General features: G+C 37.6%; 1 protein-coding gene across 2 annotated transcripts in view; it reads right to left on the bottom strand.

The window, feature by feature from the left end:
- The window catches only part of ADAMTS3 (ADAM metallopeptidase with thrombospondin type 1 motif 3), a 292,103-nt gene that overhangs the window by 52,387 nt on the left and 218,247 nt on the right, over positions 1–21,469 (bottom strand). For both annotated transcript variants that reach the window (XM_081234495.1, XM_081234496.1), the window contains exon 5: positions 18,213–18,412. In XM_081234495.1, coding sequence (XP_081090621.1) covers positions 18,213–18,412 — 200 coding nt within the window. The remainder of the gene's footprint in view (positions 1–18,212; positions 18,413–21,469) is intronic.

Here is a 21,469-nt window from a genome sequence, read left to right on the forward strand (position 1 = left end):
ATTGGAAAAGAAGAAGTGAAGCTATCACTGTTTGCAGATGACATGATACTATACATAGAGAATCCTAAAGATGCTACCAGAAAACTACTAGAGCTAATCAATGAATTTGGTAAAGTAGCAGGATACAAAATTAATGCACAGAAATCTCTTGCATTCTGATATACTAATGATGAAAAATATGAATGTGAAATTAAGAAAACACTCCCATTTACCATTGCAACAGAAAGAATAAAATATCTAGGAATAAACCTACCTAAGGAGACAAAAGACCTGTATGCAGAAAATTATAAGACACTGGTAAAAGAAATTAAAGATAATACAAATAGATGTAGAGATATACCGTGTTCTTGGATTGGAAAAATCAACATTGTGAAAATGACTCTACTACCCAAAGCAATCTACAGATTCAATGCAATCCCTATCAAACTACCACTGGCATTTTTCGCAGAACTAGAACAAAAAATTTCACAATTTGTATGGAAACACAAAAGACCCCGAATAACCATAGCAATCTTGAGAGAGAAATTGGAGCTGGAGGAATCAGGCTCCTGGACTTCAGACTATATTAGAAAACTACAGTAATCAAGACAGTATGGTACTGGCACAGAAACAGAAATATAGATCAATGAAACAGGATAGAAAGCCCAGAGATAAACCCACGTACATATGGTCACCTTATTTTTGATAAAGGAGGCAAGAATATACAGTGGAGAAAAGACAGCCTCTTCAATAAGTGGTGCTGGGAAAACTGGACAGCTACATGTAAAAGAATGAAATTAGGACACTCCCTAACACCATACACAAAAATAAACTCAAAATGGATTAAAGACCTAAATGTAAGGCCACCAGACACTATAAAACTCTTAGAGGAAAACTTAGGCAGAACACTCTATGACATAAATCACAGCAAGATCCTTTTGGACCCACCTCCTAGAGAAATGGAAATAAAAATAAACAAATGGGACCTAATGAATCTTAAAAGCTTTTGCACAGCAAAGGAAACCATAAACAAGACAAAAAGACAACCCTCAGAATGGGAGAAAGTATTTGCAAATGAAGCAACTGACAAAGGATTAATCTCCAAAATTTACAAGCAGTTCATGCAGCTCAACATTAAAAAAAAAAAAACAACCCAATCCAAAAGTGAGCAGAAGACCTAAATAGACATTTCTCCAAAGAGATATACAGATTGCCAACAGACACATGAAAGAATGCTCAACATAATTAATCATTAGATAAATGCAAATCAAAACTACAATGAGATATCATTTCACACCAGTCAGAATGGCCATCATCAAAAAATCTACAAACAAATGCTGGAGAGGGTGTGGAGAAAAGGGAAACCTCTTGCACGTTGGTGGGAATGTAAATTGATACAGCCCGCATGGAGAACAGTATAGAGGTTCCTTAAAAAACTAAAAATAGAACTACCATACGACCCAGCAATCCCATTACTGGGCATATACCCTGAGAAAACCATAATTCAAAAAGAGTCATGTGGGCCTCCCTGGTGGCGCAGTGGTTGAGAGTCCGCCTGCCGATGCAGGGGATACGGGTTCGTGCCCCGGTCTGGGAGGATCCCATATGCCGCGGAGCGGCTGGGCCCGTGAGCCATGGCCGCTGGGCCTGCGCGTCCGGAGCCTGTGCTCCGCAACGGGAGAGGCCACAACAGTGAGAGGCCCGCATACCGCAAAAAAAAAAAAAAAAAAAAAAAAAAAAAAAGAGTCATGTACCACAATGTTCACTGCAGCTCTATTTACAATAGCCAGGATAGGGAAGCAACCTAAGTGTCCACTGACAGATGAATGGATAAAGAAGATGTGGCACATATATACAATGGAATATTACTCAGCCATAAAAAGGAATGAAACTGACTTATTTGTAATGAGGTGTATGGACCTAGAGACTGTCTTACAGAGTGAAGTGAGTCAGAAAGAGAAAAACAAATACTGTATGCTAACACATATTATATGGAATCTAAAAAAAAAAGTTTCTGAAGAACCTAGGGGCAAGATGGGAATAAAGATGCAGACCTACTAGAGAATGGACTTGAGGATATGGGGAGGGGGAAGGGTAAGCTGGGACAAATGAGAGAGTGGCATGGACATATATACACTAACAAACGTAAAATAGATAGCTAGTTGGAAGCAGCCACATAGCACAGGGAGATCAGCTCAGTGCTTTGTGACCACCTAGAGGGGTGGGATAGGGAGGGTGGGAGGGAGGGAGATGGAAGAGGGAAGAGATATGGGGACTTATGTATATGTATAACTGATTCACTTTGTTATAAAGCAGAAAGTAACACACCATTGTAAAGCAATTATACTCCAATAAAGATGTTAAAAAATTTTTTTGATAAAATAAATAAATCTAAAAAAAAAAATCAAAGGGCCCTCTTAAGCAGCAACACTGTGTGGATATCATGTCATATTAATTTAACCTGTGTTGAAGGGATTGTGTTCCAGAATGACAGGTCCAGGATATTCCAGGAAAGGTGTACATGTTTATCTAAGGGGCAGCTGAACTGATGTGTGATTACTCCAAAGTGTCTCTGTTACCTGGTGTGTTCAGTCCACACTGGAGACATTAAGGCAATTTGTTGAGGCAGGGTGGGGTAGTATAAACCATAAGGAGTTTGCAGCCAGATGAACTATGGTTTGTCCCCTGATTCTGGCACTTAGATACTATGTGTCTATGTTTATAGCATAGTGTCTAACAGAGTCTCTTCCTCCAAATCATTCAAATTCATCCAGAATTCTCTTTTTCAAACACAGACTAATCTTCTTTAAAACCCTTTTCATAAACCCTCGTCATTAGCAAGGTGAAATTCAAACTCCTTGGGATGGCACCTACATTTTTATAAAGGTAGCCCCAGATGCTCTACCCAGCCTCTTCTGCCATCTCCCCTAAATTCTCTTCAATTTCACCTACAGACACACCTCCAGTGGCTCCAAAGGCATTATGAGCTACCACTTTTAGAATCCTTTTAAAATCTGTTCCCCATCTTCCAAAACCCATCTTCTCTTTTTCTAGCTGGGAAATGCCAATTCAGTCTTTAAAGTCCAACTCAGGTGGCACATTCTCTATGAAGATTTCATTTGCCAATGGCATTACTTGCCAAACCACATCCCCTTCTTTTCAATTAATGTTTACACAGTACTTCGTGGCTGAATCTTTTGAAGAAACTATCACTTTTAATTATTATTTCTTGATTTGTTTACTTCACTGCTAGAATTAGCTTCTTGTGAAAAGGAGCTAAATTTTATTAATTTTTGCCTCCCTAGAATCTAACAGGACTTGGCCTATGGGAGGGTATGTATGCTAAATGAATAAATGTCTAGAGGACTGATGTGAATTCAATTGTAAAAAATGGATTAAAGATAAAGATAATAACCCAAAATAGAAAACTGCTGCATGATTTGCTCAAGTTGCCTGAACATGTATACTCCCCAGATAAATCTGCCTTGCACCCACATTCAGCATTTTCAGAAACACTAGTTAAGAAATTAAAAGCAGGGCTTCCCTGGTGGCGCAGTGGTTGAGAGTCCGCCTGCCGATGCAGGGGACATGGGTTCGTGCCCCGGTCCGGGAAGATCCCACATGCCGCGGAGCGGCTGGGCCCGTGAGCCATGGCCGCTGACCCTGAGCGTCCGGAGCCTGTGCTCCGCAACGGGAGAGGCCACAGCAGTGAGAGGCCTGCGTACCACCAAAAAAAAAAAAAAAAAAAAAAGTATTAAGTAGGGAAGCTTGCCGTGTCCAGAAAACACATCTGTGAGTTACTAGTTCATTGTCCATCACAGATGGCCAATTTCAGTATATGAAAAAATTGAATTCTCTTTTAATTATCAATGAGTACTTGTAATTACAAGATTTTTTTTCATACTGGGAGCCATCCTTTTAAATGAATTGTTTTCTTTTGGCAAATCCTGAGATTAAGGCATTGACTCAATTCTCTGCAGGGCACAACAGACCCAGATCACTTCATAGATCTTAGCAAATGACAAGGATACCTGCCACAGCAAAGTGTTGGTGACAGGGAATATCTGGCACATTGAAAGAAAACAACCCACACCCTTGAGTGCAGAATCTGCTTTATCACCCTGTTAGGGAGAATCTTAAACTAGATTGCTAGCTGATTCAATTCAACCAGACAAGTAACTGAATTCTCAACTTCAATGACTTGAATGGTATTCTAACAAGACACAGGAATGAGTAAAGGAAAGACATCAGAGTTTTATTTGGCAATGGATATACAAAACGCCTCGATTTTGTAACAAGAGGTAGTGAATCTTAAGGAGGAAGAGTACTGGATTCTGAAGGCAGAAAGAGCTGTACTGGCTCGAGTCTTGGCTGTGCCACCTATTAGCTGTCTGACTCTGGAAAGGTCACCTAAACTCTCTAAATCTCAATCTCTTAATTTACAAACTAGGACTGAAAATGAACATATTTCATAGTTGAAGAATTTTCTATAATTCTTGTGGAGTATTTAGCACAGGACCAGGCACAGAGTAAAGGTTAAAATTTGGTTGGTAGTAGTATAAGCCTCCATCCTTAACAACATTAAATCATTCTTTTGAATCTAGACCTGAAACTAGATAACTGTAAACATCTTCAAAGATTTCATCATTAACTTTGATTCCACACAATCTATTTTTTTTTCATAGACTACCCCATCTACGTGAATGGCACCATCATCCAGCAGTATTCAAACCAGAAAAGTGTAAATCATGGTGGATTCCTCCCTTTCCTTCAGCCCCCTATATGATCCACTGACAAATTCTATTGATTCTACTATCAATACTCCCTTATTATTGCAATCACCATTGTCCAGTAAACCATATTCTCTTGCCTAGACATCTACAGTTGATTTCTAATTGATCTGTCTTTATTGTCCCTAGATCGCTGCCATCTATTCTTTACAGCACAGAAAGAGGCTTTCAATGGCTTTCCATGAATTTGCTTAAAATTGAATTCAATCTCCTCCCATGACCTGAAAGGTGCTTGCCCTCTTCTTCAAGCTGCACCTGACTCCTTGTACACTAGACTCAAGCCACAGTGGCTTTCTTTTTGTAACTAAAACACTTGTCCTTGTTCAATGACTGGCTCTTTCTTTCATTTAAAATCTCAATTTAACCATCATTTCTTGGGAGAAGACTTTCTTGACCATCTTGTCTATGTATAATCCCTATCACCTGTTAGCCCTGTTATTCCCTTTCCAAGCAAACTGTTCGTTCCCTGCATAGCTCTTACCACAATCTTTGATGTGTTTATTTGATTTCCCCACCAATCTGTAATCTGAATATGTGTACTGTCTTTTGTGTTCCCAACTAAATGCTTGGTATTCGGCATTAAAATATTTGTTAAAATACTAAGCCAGTTAAAATTTTATTGGATGTGGCAATGTGGCAGACAGTGTTTTAGACATTGTAAATATGAAGCTTAATGATGTGTAGTAACTGCACCCAAGGAGCAAACAACCTACCAGAGAGCTGCTGCCAGAGAATTCACACATTTTATAATAAGGAGGGGATGATTTGTTTAAGGTTCACAGGAGTTGATATTTGATCCTGATCCTGATAAATGAAATACTACCTGAAAAGAAAAATGGGGATGCAGGGGGAGGAAGGAACAATGGGAAGAAGTTATTTTGGAGAGACCAAAGAACAAAGGCATGAAGGTGGATTTTAATTGCCAGGATATCTATTACCCATTGCCTTGGTTCTGAACACAAAAGAAATTGTGAAAAGATGAGGCTTTCTGAAGCCAACATATCTTATTTCTTCTGACGAACAATAACCGCTGTAACCAAAACAGTATAGAATACTTGTGCTGTTATTTCGTCATCTATAAAGTGAAGAGATTAGAATAATATGCTTTTTATGGTTTTTCCAAATGGGAAATCCCGATTCTTGGTTTTTCTTTTATATTATAAGCTTCTTGAGGGCAGGGATCATTGTACTGATGGTTCAATAAATGTTTAATGAATAGAGTCACTTTTACACAAATTATATTCATGTGATATTTTGCCCAGTAGTTCCAGTATAGGTGGATTTCAAATTTCGATGCCAACTTATTAACAACTGTGAAAACCAACACAGGATCTACTTTTTGGATTGCTTTTGGAAGCAAGTTAGGTGGGTTAAATTTTAGTCGATCTTGGAATGTGAATACTTCTCTAACCTTTCCTTTATCCTATCATAAATGGATATATTAAAAAGGAAAGCATTGCAAGAGACAAAGAAAGGATAGTGATGCCTTCAACCTTCATCACCAAAATGTGTAAAAGTGAATATGTGAAGAAAGAAAAGTGCCAATGATTCCCAGAGTCAAGACAAATGATGGTAAATACTAGTTAGGTGGTGTAGTGGCTGAGAGGAATTCTAGCTTCCAAAAGGATTAGAGTAGATGGAACATATGTCTTTTATATCCTTTTAATTGACTTTCACTCAATAATTTGGTAAAAAACTAACCAGTTCCAGTAACAACAACAGCAAAATGGCATGATCCTCTAGCACCAGCTTGTATTTCCTTCAAATCAAACTAACATTTAGAAGAGCGGTCTTCATTTCATCACCTTTACTGAACTCTGTGCTTCATGGTCTCAACCTGCCAAGAATTTCTTTATATTCTCCCAATGTCTTAAACATAGTAAATATCCACCTACTATTGGCTCAATAACTAGTTCTGAAACAGAACTAAACAAAGAAGAGACACCTCTCTGAGAAGTTCTGTAATTGCTATCTATCTTCATTTTCTTATTTTGCATTAATTTCCTTCATGCAACCTATATGTAGCCAAATTCAAGTATATACTATGCATCTTTTTGGAGCTTTGAATATTCAACTATCTTCTCTGTCTGGAATTCCCTGTCATTCATCTTCAAAGACCTAACTTCTAACTAACATTCAAGGTCTAGTTCAAGCATTCCTCATATCCTTCCTCATTCCTCTACTTCAAAGACATCTCTAATATTCTTCCTCCATAGCACAGAATCTATACTTTCTTTCAATCAATTAGCACTTTCTAGATTGCTTTATACATACTAATTTACAAACCTAATTTCCCCTAGTAAAGTGAATCCCCAGTGGGGAAAAGCATCTCTATCAAATTAGGTTTCTGGTTGGAATAACTGGGTGCCTAAGAGAGTTGTTTACTGAGAAAAGGAAGGACAGACAGTCAAGACTCAATTTGTTTGCTCTCAACTCTGAAGGTATCTGGAAGAAAACTAGGCTGAAACAAAAAAATATAATTTTTAATAAAACTTCATCAAACTGGTACACTTAAAATACATACTGTATGTCACTTATGCTTTAATGAAAGTTGATGTTTAACAGTAATGGTTTTCAATACTTCAATATTGATTTTATTTACTATTATATCACATATTCATTGCATATTTTCTCATGTTGTGGTTAGCAAAAATACACAAATCACTCTCTCTGACAAGCCATCTCTACCCATAATTGAAGTCTCCCCAAAATATCATTTTATATTATAACCTTTAAGAGTTAAAAACACAATAAATGAAACAAGGGAAAAATCAAATAAGGGCTTCTTTTAATGCATTTAATTTTATCTTTAATTTCATTCTGAAATAATTTCAGACTTACAAAAAAGGGTGGAAATATAGAACAAAGAATTTCCACATACCCTTCACCCAGGTTCTTCAAATGCTAACATTTATCAAAATCACAATATACAGTACAAATCTAGAAAATTAATATTAATGTGATACAATTAACTAATCTAAAGACCCACTTAAAATTTTGTCAATTGTCCCACTAATATCCTTTATTTGGTCCATGATCCAATCTATGACATTTGGTTGCCATATCTTCTTAGTCTTCCTGAATCTGGGACAGTTCCTCAGTTTTTCTTTCATGACCCTGAGAGTTTTGAAGAGTACTGGTCAGTTAGTTTGTAGAATGCCCCTCAATTTGAGTTATTCTGATGGCTCCTCATGATTAAATTCTGTTATGAGCTATAATAGCACAGAAGTGATATTGTGCCCTCTAGAGCACAGGATGTTAATGTGGCTCATTAGGGGTAAGATTAACTTTGACCCTGTGGTTAAGATGCTGTCTGCCAGGTTTCACAAATGTAAAGTTACTCATTTTGCCTTTGTGCTTAATAAGTCCTTTGTGAGGAGATACTTTGAGACTATGTATATATCCGATTTCTCATTATATTTTCGTCCACTAATTTTGTCATTCCTTGATGGTACTTCTCTCCAAAAATTATTACTGTAGTGTTTAGCAATTAGCAATTTTTAAAATTTCTATCATTTCTGCTACATTTATTAGCTGGAGTTCTACTATAGGGAAGAAATGCCCCCCATTTACTTAGCCAATTATTATATTATATTAGGGAATAATTTACATAGTCATTTATTTGCATCAGTATTAACTTACAAGAATTTCTTGTGTGTATATGCCCGGCAGTGGGATTGCTGGGTCACATGGTAGTTCTATTTTTAGTTCTTTAAGGAACCTCCATACTGTTCTCCATAGTGGCTGTACCAATTTACATTCCCACCAACAGTGCAAAAGGGTTCCCTTTTCTCCACACCCTCTCCAGCATTTACTGTTTGCAGATTTTGTGATGATGGCCATTCTGACTGGTGTTAAGGTGATACCTCATTGTAGTTTTGATTTGCATTTCTCTAATAATGAGTGATGTTGAGCATTTTTTCTTGTGTCTGTTGGCCATCTGTATGTCTTCTTTGGAGAAATGTCTATTTAGGGCTTCTGCCCATTTTTGGATTGGGTTGTTTGTTTTTTTGATATTGAGCTACATGAGTGGTTTGTATATTTTGGAGATAAATCCTTTGTCCATTGTTTCATTTGCAAATATTTTCTCCCATTATGAGGGCTGTCTTTTCGTCTTGTTTATGGTTTCCTTTGCTGTGCAAAAGCTTTTAAGTTTCATTAGGTCCCATTTGTTTATTTTTGGTTTTATTCTCATTACTCTAGGAGGTGTGTCAAAAAAGATCTTGCTGTGATTTATGTCAAAGAGTGTTCTGCCTATGTTTTCCTCTAACAATTTTATAGTGTCTGGCCTTACATTTAGAGAAAACCATAATTCAAAAAGACACATGCACCCCAATGTTCACTGCAGCACTGTTTACAATAGCCAGGACATGGAAACAACCTAAATGTCCATCAACAGAGGAATGGATAAAAGAAGATGTGGTACATATATACAATGGAATATTACTCAGCCATAAAAAGTAACGAAATTGGGTCATTTGTAGAGACGTGGATGGACCTAGAGTCTGTCATACAGAGTGAAGTAAAGAGAAAAAGAAATATCGTATATTAACGCATATATGTGGAATCTGAAAAAATTGGTATAGATGATCTTATTTACAAAGCAGAAATAGAGACATGGACATAGAGAACAAATGTATGGATACCAAGGGGGAAAGGGGTGGTGGTGGGATGAATTGGGAGATTGGGATTGACATATGTACACTATTGATACTATGTATAAAATAGATAACTAATGAGAACCTACTGTATAGCACAGGGAATTCTACTCAATGCTCTGTGGTGACCTAAATGGGAAAGAAATCCAAAAAAGAGGGAATATATGTATACATATAGCTGATTCACTTTGCTGTACAATAGAAACTAATGCAACATTGTAAAGGAACTATACTCCAATAAAAGTTTAAAATATAGACTTTCTTTTGTTGTATGTATTATAATTCATCATTATTATTATTATTATTATTATTTTTGCTCATGTTATCTCAGATTTGGCAATTGGGAGTTACTTTAATTGGGGTCTACAACAGGGTTCTTAACCTAGATGAGTTTCAAGTGGGCTTTGTTTTTCTTAAATGGTAAGTGTTATTTTCCCCTTAAGTACAATTTTCATGGTTTGCCTCAAATTCATAAATAAATCCAAGACTCTAAAAAAATTCAAAACTATTGTTCTTATCTACTAATACATACATTATGACTGCTATATTATTTTGATTAGTTGGAGTTTTGAGGTTTGAGGTGATGATTATGGACCAGGCCAGAAAATTAAGAAGAGTAAAAGTCAGCAGTATTTTCTTCATTCCTGCAAGTCACTATGATGTTACAGAGTAGTTAACATTATAGCCTACTTTTTTGAGTGGCCCATCCGAAGCATTAATGAGTACATATGTTCTTCAATTCTCATCACAAAGTGTCCTTCAAATATATTTTTGAAAACTGTGTACTAATGACTATTAACATAAATGTTGAAGTGATGTGGAATTAAAATGGGAGCCAGAGACAAAACCAGTCTGGCCCTGCAACTAGGTACTTGACACTAGGTAAGTAACCTAACAATTATCCTCAATCTCCATAATCTTCAAAAAGGAAATGTTAGAGAGGATCACCTCTATTGTTTCCTCCTGAGTTCTAAAGTGTGATTCTATGCTAGGACATATCAATGGTAACTTTTACCTAAAGGACCTCTGGCAGAGAGAACAAATGGCTGAAAAGACAAACACATTAGAAAAGAGACTTCTATTATAGTAAATCACACTAAACTGATTTCTTAGGAGCTTCATGAATCTTGCTTGAGTTATAGGACATTAGACTTCAGTGATCAAAAATTTATATGATAGAATTAGTCTTTGAAATTCTACTTTCTTTTGTTCTTGATCATTAAATAGCCTTCCACCTCGCCTTTTCTGATTGTAAGTCAAGACCATTTTAAAACTTTTTTTTTTTTTTTTTTGCGGTACGCAGGCCTCTCACCGCTGCGGCCTCTCCCGTTGCAGAGCACAGGCTCCGGACGCACAGGCTTGGCGGCCACGGCTCACAGGCCCAGCTGCTCCGCGGCATGTGGGATGCTCCCAGACCGGGGCACGAACCCGTGTCCCCTGCATCGGCAGGCGGACTCGCAACCACTGTGCCACCAGGGAAGCCCCATTTTAAAACTTTTTAGGGCATTTCCTCCTTTTACCTTCAGAATATTGACAGGAACCATTCTTTTCCATCATATATTAAGAAAGAAGACCTGGTACCTATTCCTTTTATTTCACTGGTTTTCCTCTCAGCAAGGTTTATGTTTTCCCCTGCAGCAGTTAAGACATATCTCATAAAAAAGAAATAGTATAAGGGCATAAAGCCCTTGAATTAGTAATTAACAAGTCAGAAGACTTTAAAAAGAAAACTATATTCAGCTCGAGAAAAAGTTCTTACCAGCCTAGAATACTCAGAGTTCAGTAAGCTGAGCTTCATGGTAGCTCAGATAACAAATTTCTGCCAACAGTGTTTGGCTATCAAGATACAAAGAAAAACAAAATTTGGGGGAAATTTCCAGGATAGTCTAATTACTTACATTTTTCATTCTAAGGAATTTCATTTCTATTTCTTTATTGTCAAAGATTCCCCCCACCCGGGCTTCCCTGGTGGTGCAGTGGTTGAGAATCTGCCTGCTAATGCAGGGGACATGGGTTCGAGCCCTGGTCTGGGAGGATCCCATATGCCGCGGAGCAACTAGGCCCGTGAGCCACAACTACTGAGCCTGCGTGTCTGAAGCCTGTGCTCCGCAACAAGAGAGGCCACGATAGTGAGAGGCCCGCGCACCGCGATGAAGAGTGGCCCCGGCTTGCCACAACTAGAGAAAGCCCTCGCACAGAAACGAGGACCCAACACAGCAAAAATAAATTAATTAATTAACAAAAAAAAGAATACCAAAGAAGTTTAAACATAAATGCTCTAAAAAAAAAAAAAAAAAAAAAAAGATTCCCCCCACCCCATTCTCTCCTCTCAGTTCTTGTCCTCTATTGTCCTACTGTGATTTTAACTAGGGGTGTTCATCAAAATTACCCATTATGCTTGAAAAACAATAACTCTTAAATCTGTATCCCAAACACTCCTGATTTGGTAGCTTTTTCTTGATTCTGCAGCTTTTTTCTTATAGTTCATGATTCATCAGACCAGACCACTCTTCCTTCAGTTTCTTGCCTGGTTCTCTTCCTCACAGAATGCCTGTATCTCTGCCTACATGATATGTCAGAGATGCTTTCCCTAACTTCCTATTCAAAGTTGTCCCTCCTTCTCTCTCCTCAACAATATCCCTTTACTCTTATCTATATTTCTTCTTGGCAGTTATTACTACCAAATATTACACATTTATTTCTTCTTTTGACTATTACTTTTCTCCTAGTCCAAGCACCAAGAGGGCAGAGAATTTCTATTGTGTTCATTGGGATATTTATACCCTACGTCTAAGGTAGGCCTTGCCCATAGTAGGCAATGGATCAACATTTGTAGAAGGAGATATGCTCCACAGCTGAGAACCACTTTCCCAGCAAGTCAGCAATGTTACAAAATAGTAAAACGAAAATCTCTCAGTATAACAAGATATGACACAAGATCCTAAAGAAGACTTACTATATATCACATATCTTTTATTTGAAATATAAAATGCTTCTCAATAATCTAAGAATGGGCGTTAGTCATGCCCTTTTAAAATATATTCATATCTGTTTATTTTTTCTTTATAGATGAGTCTGGGAGAAATTTCGAGATCTACAAAAAGGAAGAGTTAAAAATAAAAGGAGATGGAAGGCAACGGACAATTCTCGCCTTCACTGATTCTTTGGCAAAGGAGCTGCGGGATGGGTGGAGGGCATCTCTCCCCTCTTAAGGAGTCATATCAAAATCATCTGGGGCCTGTTCAGACTTGTTCCCTTGACCCTTGAGCCCCCAGAGAAAAGTGCTAATTTAGTGAGCTGTCTTTCCAGTGTTCAAATCCCCAGATTTGCATGACAAATCACCTATGGAACTTTACCACATTCATATGCACAGTCACCACTATCACTAGGCAATATGGCCCTAAAACAAAACATATTTGTGTCAGAGGTGGCAACTAGTATGGTTAATCTAAAACAGCAGATAAACCAAAGCTATTTAACATTACTCGTGACATATAATATATTGTGTTTTAAGTGTTTTCCTTGGTTACACTTAAACTATGATTAATCTGAGTTAAAATTAAATATAATGAATTTCCTAAACAAGTTTCACCTCCCAATAACCCTACCTCCTCCTCCTTCTACCTTGTTAAAGCAGAGGCAATAATTTATTCTCTCACAGTTTCCATGGGTCAGGGATTTGGAAGCAAAACTTGGCTGGATGATTCTAGCTTGGTTTTTCTCGTGAAGTCAAAGTCAGACGTCAGCTGGGGCTGTTCAGCTGAAGGCTTGACTGGGGTCAAAAGATATAAGGATTCCACGTTTGTTTTTCATTTTATTATTTTTTAAAGCCACTTTATTGAGGTATGATTGACATGTAAAAAGCTGTACATATTTAATGTATATAACTCAATGAGTTTGGGAATAAATACACACCCATGAAACTAACATCACCATCAAGACTGTAGACATATCCATCAACTCCCAAAGTTTCCTCCTGCTCCTTTATTATTAATTAATTTTTTTGTGGTAAGAACACCTAACATAGTATCTACCCTCCTAGAAAATTGTAAGTATACAATATAGTATTGTAAGCTATAGGCACTATGCTACATAGTAGATCTCCAAAACTTGTTTTGTGTAATTGAAACTTTGTACTCTGTGACCATCTCCTCCTCATTTTCCTACTCCCTCTGCTCCCTGGCAATTATCATTCTAGTCTCTGCTTCTATAAGTTTGAATATTTTAGATTCCACATATAAGTGAGATTATGCAGTATTTGTCTTTTTGTGTCTGGCTTATTTCATTAGCATAATGGCCTCCAATTCCATCCATGTTTGCCAGTAGCAGGATTTTCTTCTCTTTAAGGCGGAATAATATTCCATTTTGTGTATAAACCTCATTTTCTTTATTCATTCATCCATGGCTTGACAATTAGGTTATTTTCATATCTTGGATTTCACCTTTAAGGTGGCTTACCTGTACAGATGGCAAAGTGATGCTGGCTGTTGGCCAGAGGTATCAGTTATTCTTCACATGAGCCTCTGCACAGAGTTGCTTGAGTGTTCTCACAGCATGGCAGCTGCTTTCCCCCAATACCTGTTTCTGCCCTAAACACTGGGGTAGAGTTTTTTTTCTTCTACCCTTCCCCTAGATGCAACAGGTCTTTGTCTATTCCCTGGACACCACAGGCTTTGTTGCACCTCCTCCAGCAGTGTAAGACTCTTACTTTTTGGAGAAAATGATCCCAGGAAGGGAGTAAGGCTTTGTGCCTGACCCCCTCTCCAGGTTATTCTTGACAATGAAACCAGCTCAGTGAGGTCTGCATCCCTTTCTCTCCAGATTCTGATCCAGGCTCATCAGTGGCAAAAGGGAATAGGGTTCATGAGACTGGGGGCTGAGATGGGGCTCCATCCCAGGCTCCATACATCACCCTGAGAAAATCCCTTGGTGTTTTCTGCCCTGAGAGTCTGGGAAAATCAGGGGCATCAAATGCGGGTGGGAGGCTGTGCTCCTTGTTTAGATCTCCCACAACAGTTGAGCAAATATCAACTGGCCATCTGCTAAGCACCTTCTCAGTTCTAGACATGCTATGTTCACAGTCTCCTTTCTTCTTTAGAACTCTCCTGTGAGCATAGGACTGCTATCCCCATCTCACTGGTGAGGAAACCGAGGCATTGAGACGTTGCTACTTGTACCTACAAGGCCTCTCACCTTGGGCAGGCTTAGACCCAAGACTGTCTTGCCTTTCCTCTATAGTCTGCCGCCTCCTACACATTTACAGGTGTTTAAAATAAAGGATGCAGCTCAGGAACAGCCAGATGGAAGAGATGCATAAGGCAAGGTCTTAGTGGAGGGGTACAGAGCTTCCATGCTCTTTGCAGGCTTTCACCCTCCCAGCACTGTGATGTGTTCACCAACACAGAAGCTCCACCCTGTCTTCTTTTGATGGTTACCATCACCACATTATCATTATCTGAGACTCTTTTACAAACTTCAAATAATTTTAAAAATATACCTCAATTTTATTGACATTTTAAAGCCTCTGTTTCCTCTAGAAAAAAAGGTAATAATAATTCCCATCTTGTAATATACTTCAAAAAAATATAGACACCCAATAAATGCTAATTTACTTCCTAAACACTGCTTTCATTATATTGTTAAGCTGATTAAAGCCTCCATTTGTCATTTATATCCTCTTATTTCAAGTCCAAAGTTTCTGCCTCTCAAGATTGTTCATAATCTACCTCTATGTTATTTACACTCATTTGTTCATTTATCCATTCTTTCACTAAACATATGTTTAACATTTAATAATTTAAGAACCCTTTTCAAGATTAGAAAGTATGAAATAAAATACGAGCATCCCTTTGAAAAGGAGTTCAGTTTAAATTAAAGAGACAACCATGAAGCAAATCACTGGGACCTCAAAGTACTCCCTTGGTTCAGGAACTATGCCTGGGTTTTGATATGGAGACTATATTTGACTACCAGGTAAACTAAAAGAAGAGCGTATTTGCTGACTAGTTAACTAAGGTAAAGGTACCAAAGGAGACTAAAGGAAACTGTGCTTTTCCTCTACCACAGGGGCACGTTTCTCCCCATATCAGTGCAAGGAAGTACACTTTTTGCTGTCAATTTCTTCTACAGTTTCTGTCTCAACCTATGTGGCATGTAAAGAAAGCCTCTGTGTTTGTGTAGGGCTTGAGTTTGGTGAGCCATGATTTTAGATAACCATAGGAAGTCATAAAATGGCTAGCATAGGAGTTAATAATTATTCTAACATCGTTAGGGAAAAAACTCAATTTTCTTGGCTTCAAATTTCCATGAGGTAGTTTCAATAGAATATCATTATTGGTTTTCTTCATGCCTCCAACTCTTATTTAATTGATAAAGTTGAGATAGGGCATGCTCATCTCAGTGTTGTAGATCTAACAGTCTACAATAGGGCAATGGGGGGGGGTGGGGAGGAAAGAAAGAGGTTCAGTCTTCTATCTGTCATGCTTAAAGCTCTCTATCTGTCCTATAAAGGAAACCTGAAATTATCCAGTCAGATAGAGATGGGGGGTTGTGAGTAAGATTGTCTAATTTAGAACAAGGTTTCTAAACCTTAGCACTGTTGACGTTTTAGACTGGATAATTCATATTCCTTTATTGTGTAGGGCTGTCCTTGTGTTGTAGGTGGTTTAGCAGCATCCCTGGCATCTCCTACTAGTGGCAGTAGCATCCCTTCCCAGTTATGACAACCAAAAATGTCTCCAAACATTGCCAAATATCCCTGATGGAAGGGGCTGGGACAAAGTGCTCTCCGCTGAGAATCACTGATTTAGAATAAGAAAAATCTTTGTGGCTATAAATTTAAGTCATGTGCAATTCAGCTCTTATAAATAATAAAACTATTTATTCTCCATCTGTCTGTTCACCATGTCTATCTTTCAGTTGGCTCTAAACTTGGGAAGGGAAGGGGGGACTGTTATTATTATCTCCTCAAGACCTCTACCTACATTAATTACTTCAGATGCAATGAACTTATTAAGTTTGAAAAATTATTTTCTCTTTTCCAGTTCCATTCTCTGATGCTCAGTTAGCTTTAGAATAATTTCTATTATTTGAGCCAGAGACTCAGCCTATTACTTAACCTATTTAATGGTATTAAAAACAAAAGTCCTTTTTCGATGGTTATAAAACCAAAACTGCAGCACTTTATTCCTTGACACCTAAGCTTACTGTCTGGTGAATATACTATATTCATTTCTACTTTCTTGTCAATGGAGTCTACCTAGAAAACCTTTACAATTCCATGTGCCCTTTAAAAAACTAAAGAAAACAAATGAAAAGAACCCCAAAAACAAAGCCCTAAAGACCCAATTTAACCTCCAGCTTCCTGATGAATTAGAGAAATAGTGAACATCTTGTATAGTCTTTCAATTTTATGAATACAGAAACTAAACCCCAAGAAGGGACATGACTATCTAAGGTCACGAAGTCAACCAGGAACAGAGCTACAGGTAACACCTCTGCTTCCTCTAAGTCCCAATTTAATACTCTCAACACTTCACAACTTGATGACTGTTGCTCCCTCTAAAGTCTTGAAGAATTTATAATGCAGTGCCTCCCGATGTATCTTAACAATAGCATGCCTTTTATCGCTCAACCTTTGCATTTTTTTGCATCTTTTTTTATCCTTGACTAAATTATAAGTACTGTGAGGCCAAGGACCATATTGAGTCTCTGCTGCATTACTCCAAGAGCCTCCTGTAGGTCTGAGCACCCCTTAGGGTCTAGGTCTATTCTTATTGACTGCCTCTCTAGTGGTAGGAGAAAACAGCCCAGGGGCACAATGCATAATACAAGTAAAAACAGCATCTCCACAGGAATTTGTTTTCTGCGTGATAATCAGTCTTCATAATGGGAATTAGTGCCAATGAACAAATAAAAATGTGTCTGAGTTTCTATACTCATTTTCCATTTCACAGAGAAATGGTATATGTAGAATTTTATACATTGGCATCTCAATGAACAAAATATATTTTTAATATATTGGCATCAGTATTAGGATGAATAAACTCATGATAAGTAAAACTAATAATTTTTCTTCTCCAGTATAATTGTTGGAAATCTAATTTTAAGCATGGAAAAAAGAAGATAAAATACCCAAAGAATTACATTAAAAGTCAAAAGCTGAAAGAGAGAATAGGCTTAGATACTAAATTTGCCAGATCAATATAATATGTATTTTACAATTCTAGAAAATAAAACATATAAAATAGAGTATACTACAATCTCAATTATCTTTTAGAAGTAGTCAATTTATATATTATTTCTCCTCAACTGCTCTCTGTCAGTTCACAAGGAAAAAAGAACACCAGTTTGAGGATACTGACTAAATTTCTTCTGGACAAGAGTAAGGCTAATAAAGAAGACATAAAGAACAAATTTAAAAAGAGTCCTTTATAACTTCCAGGGCAGCACTGTGCCAAGAGCTGACTGTGCTTTGTACATATATTACCTTCAATTGTCATGTTGAAAAACATTACTCTATTCAAAAGCTCTAACAATAAGCATCCACACAGAGTTAGCAGGCCTAAATAATTCCTCATCATCCTGGGATGCAAAATGATGCTGGAAAGAACTATCTTGTATGTTAAATATGTAGATCAATATTTGAATTGAATGCAGTTATGGACACATTTTGGATGTGGGGCGCAGTCATGGGGGACGTCACAGAGGTTTCCAAAAGTCTCTAGCAAAACAGGGGAAGTGAAGTAAAAGATCAAAAAAACCTCAAAAAGGAGTCACTACTCACAATGTTCATCAGGGTGAGGAGGTAGTTTTGGACATGCTCCTTGCCATGGAAACGGACCACAGAGTCATCCACTCCCAGCAGCACCTCGATGTTGTAATCGTTTTCTCCCGCGTGTCTGCGTCGCCTCATGGCTTCATTCAGCTGCTGGTCAATGTTGCTGTAAACAGTACCTAGATCATCAAGGCCTTCCAGATCCGATTCTATTAAGAAACAAAAGGAACCCAGGCATTTCAGTTTCCCCAATGGGCCTTCTAGTAACTTCTTACAAAAAAAGATCTTCTTGGGGGCCTATAATTATCATCCATAGTCACCAAGATGTACCTTTTCAGTTTATTCCTTAAATAATGTGCACATGCATGTGTTCAGATAGACCTCCTATAAATTCAACACAGAACAGCAACACTGAGGGCAAAATAATATTACTGCATAGAAAGCAGTGCCACCAGCCAGACCGACTTTTCCAGGAGGAACAGAGTATTTAGTCTTCCTCCAGCTGTATCCTCAGTGCAGAGCCAAAGGGTGCAGAACATATGCAGGCTAAGTAGCTATTAAATAAATGGAGACTATAAATTTAAAGTTCACAGCTTGATAAGTTTACAGTGGTTAAGTTACTTTAATTATGGAGTGGAGAATTTGTATCTCATAAATCTAAACTGCTTCTTTTTCAAGTAGCCTTAACTTAAAAATCAAATTATAGCACGGCAACACAACAAACAGCATTTAGTGGTATGATTATCAGTGACCATATATTACTTTATTTCTTATGAGTGTGGTTTTCTAGTGAATGCTGCTAGGCAGACAGTATAGGTCTTCCACATTTGTACTGGCCATCATCTGGATAGCAGGCCATTTCGATAGCTGTATATATGAATCCGTGAGATACCAAAGTAAAAAATCAGTCAGAAAATTACCTATAACAAAAGAATATAAAAGTATAAACTATTTTATGTTGTGGAAGAAATTTAATTATTTTTACTTTCCAAGCAGATATACATATACATAGATACACAGAGAGAGATATACAGATATACATGTACGAACATATCTCTAGATCATCTATGTATCTGTCTATCTATCTACCTGTTTGCTATCTATCTATCTATCTACCTGCTATCTATCTATCTATCTATCTATCTATCTATCTATCTATCTACCTACCTACCTATCTGTCTATCTATCTACCTGGAGAGAAAGAGAGTGAGAGGCATTCTCAGGTTCTAGTTATCTAGATTACCTTATTACCTAGATTCAGATTACCATAGCTTTGGTGAAGAAAATGCTTTGGTGAATTAAAAAATAAAATGTTATTTGAATACTAAAATAAAAGATATTAATCAAAACTGCAGGTACAGAACTGAAAGAATACTCATTCCCATTTCAAATATATAAAACCTGGAAAGGATTTTATTTTACATACTGCCTTGATGACTAAAACAATCACGTATCGAAAAACAAGTTTGACAGAACCAATTCTGACTCATGCTTTATATGGAGGCTTATTTAGTGTTGTACTGAGGCCTGTAAGCCATTTGAAGCAACGTCTGACATTAATGAATAGGCATTTCCCTCTCCATCTTTGTGGTGTTCGTAAAGTTGAGGGGGAAAAGCAGTGTCTCTTGGTCAAGAAGATTGATGACCAAGCCCTAGCCACATGGGACTAGAAGTAGTAGAAGTACAGATCTCACTCATACCCTTTCCACTTTTAAAAAATATAGAGAAACACCAGCACCCTCCCCTACAAGTATGGGCACAGCCTCTGAATATGACTACTCAGGTTTGAAAGCTATACTGTAATTTACTTTGACCCAAGCCCAAATGCTAGATCAATAACTGGGATTTTTCTGCTCATCAGGGAATCACATTGGCTCTACAATAAGTAAATAACTCTCACCACCATCCACGTCAAACAGAAATCTTTCCTCAAAAGTTGTTTTTAAGAGCTGTAAACCCACACTGAAGGCAAGAGACTACACCTGCAAACAGCTTTACTATTCAACTTCAGTCTCTTCACACACTTGAGAATGAGAAAGGTTGTGATAGCGAGCATACAAATAGGAAATTTATACATGAGCTCCCAGTTCTAAAAATGGCTCTTTTTGGCAGAACTGTCAGTTGCAGTATCCAATGGAAATATACTAGCAATGTCATCATGTCATTAAGTCTGATGCATGAATGAAGAAGGCTGAATACTTATTTCAGAAGGACAGTTCATCTTGCTCTAAGATACCTTTGGTTTGGCCTTTGCATCCCTCCTTAAATAGGTGGTTTTTTGGTAAGAGAATCTATTTTTTCATTGCATGAGGAACCTGAGAAGGAAGAAGGACATCTTTTTCTTTCAACCATTGCTTTCATTCAATCAAGAATACTTCTTACATTTAGGCCTTTAATCCACTTTGAGTTTATTTTTGTGTATGGTGTTAGGGAGTGTTCTAATTTCATTCTTTTACATGTAGCTGTCCAGTTTTCCCAGCACCACTTATTGAAGAGGCTGTCTTTTCTCCACTGTATATTCTTGCCTCCTTTATCAAAAGTAAGGTGACCATATGTGCATGGGTTTATCTCTGGGCTTTCTATCCTGTTCCATTGATCTATTGTTCTGTTTTTGTGCCAGTGTCATACTGTCTTGATTACTGTAGCTTTGTAGTATAGTCTGAAGTCAGGGAGTCTGATTCCTCCAGCTCCGTTTTTCTTTCTCAAGATTGCTTTGGCTATTTGGGGTCTTTTGTGTTTCCATACAAATTGTAAAATTTTTTGTTCTAGTTCTGTGAAAAATGCCATTGGTAGTTTGATAGGGATTACACTGCATCTGTAGATTGCTTTGGGTAGTATAATCATTTTCACAATGTTGATTCTTCCAATCCAAGAACATGGTATATCTCTCCAAAGAAGATATACAGATTGCCAACAAACACATGAAAGGATGCTCAACATCACTAATCATTAGAGAAATGCAAATCAAAACTACAATGAGTTATCACCTCACACCAGTCAGAATGGCCATAAAAAAAATCTACAAACAATAAATGCTGGAGAGGGTGTGGAGAAAAGGGAACCCTCTTGTACTGTTGGTGGGAATGTAAATTGATACAGCCACTATGGAGAACAGTATGGAGATTCCTTAAAAAACTAAAAACAGAACTACCATATGACCCAGCAATCTGACTACTGGGCATATACCCTGAGAAAGCCATAATTCAAAAAGAGTCATGTACCACAATGTTCATTGCAGCTCTATTTACAATAGCCAGGATATGGAA

Source organism: Mesoplodon bidens, assembly GCF_964165515.1.
Source record: "Mesoplodon bidens genome assembly, chromosome: 1".
Lineage (NCBI taxonomy): Eukaryota > Metazoa > Chordata > Mammalia > Artiodactyla > Ziphiidae > Mesoplodon > Mesoplodon bidens.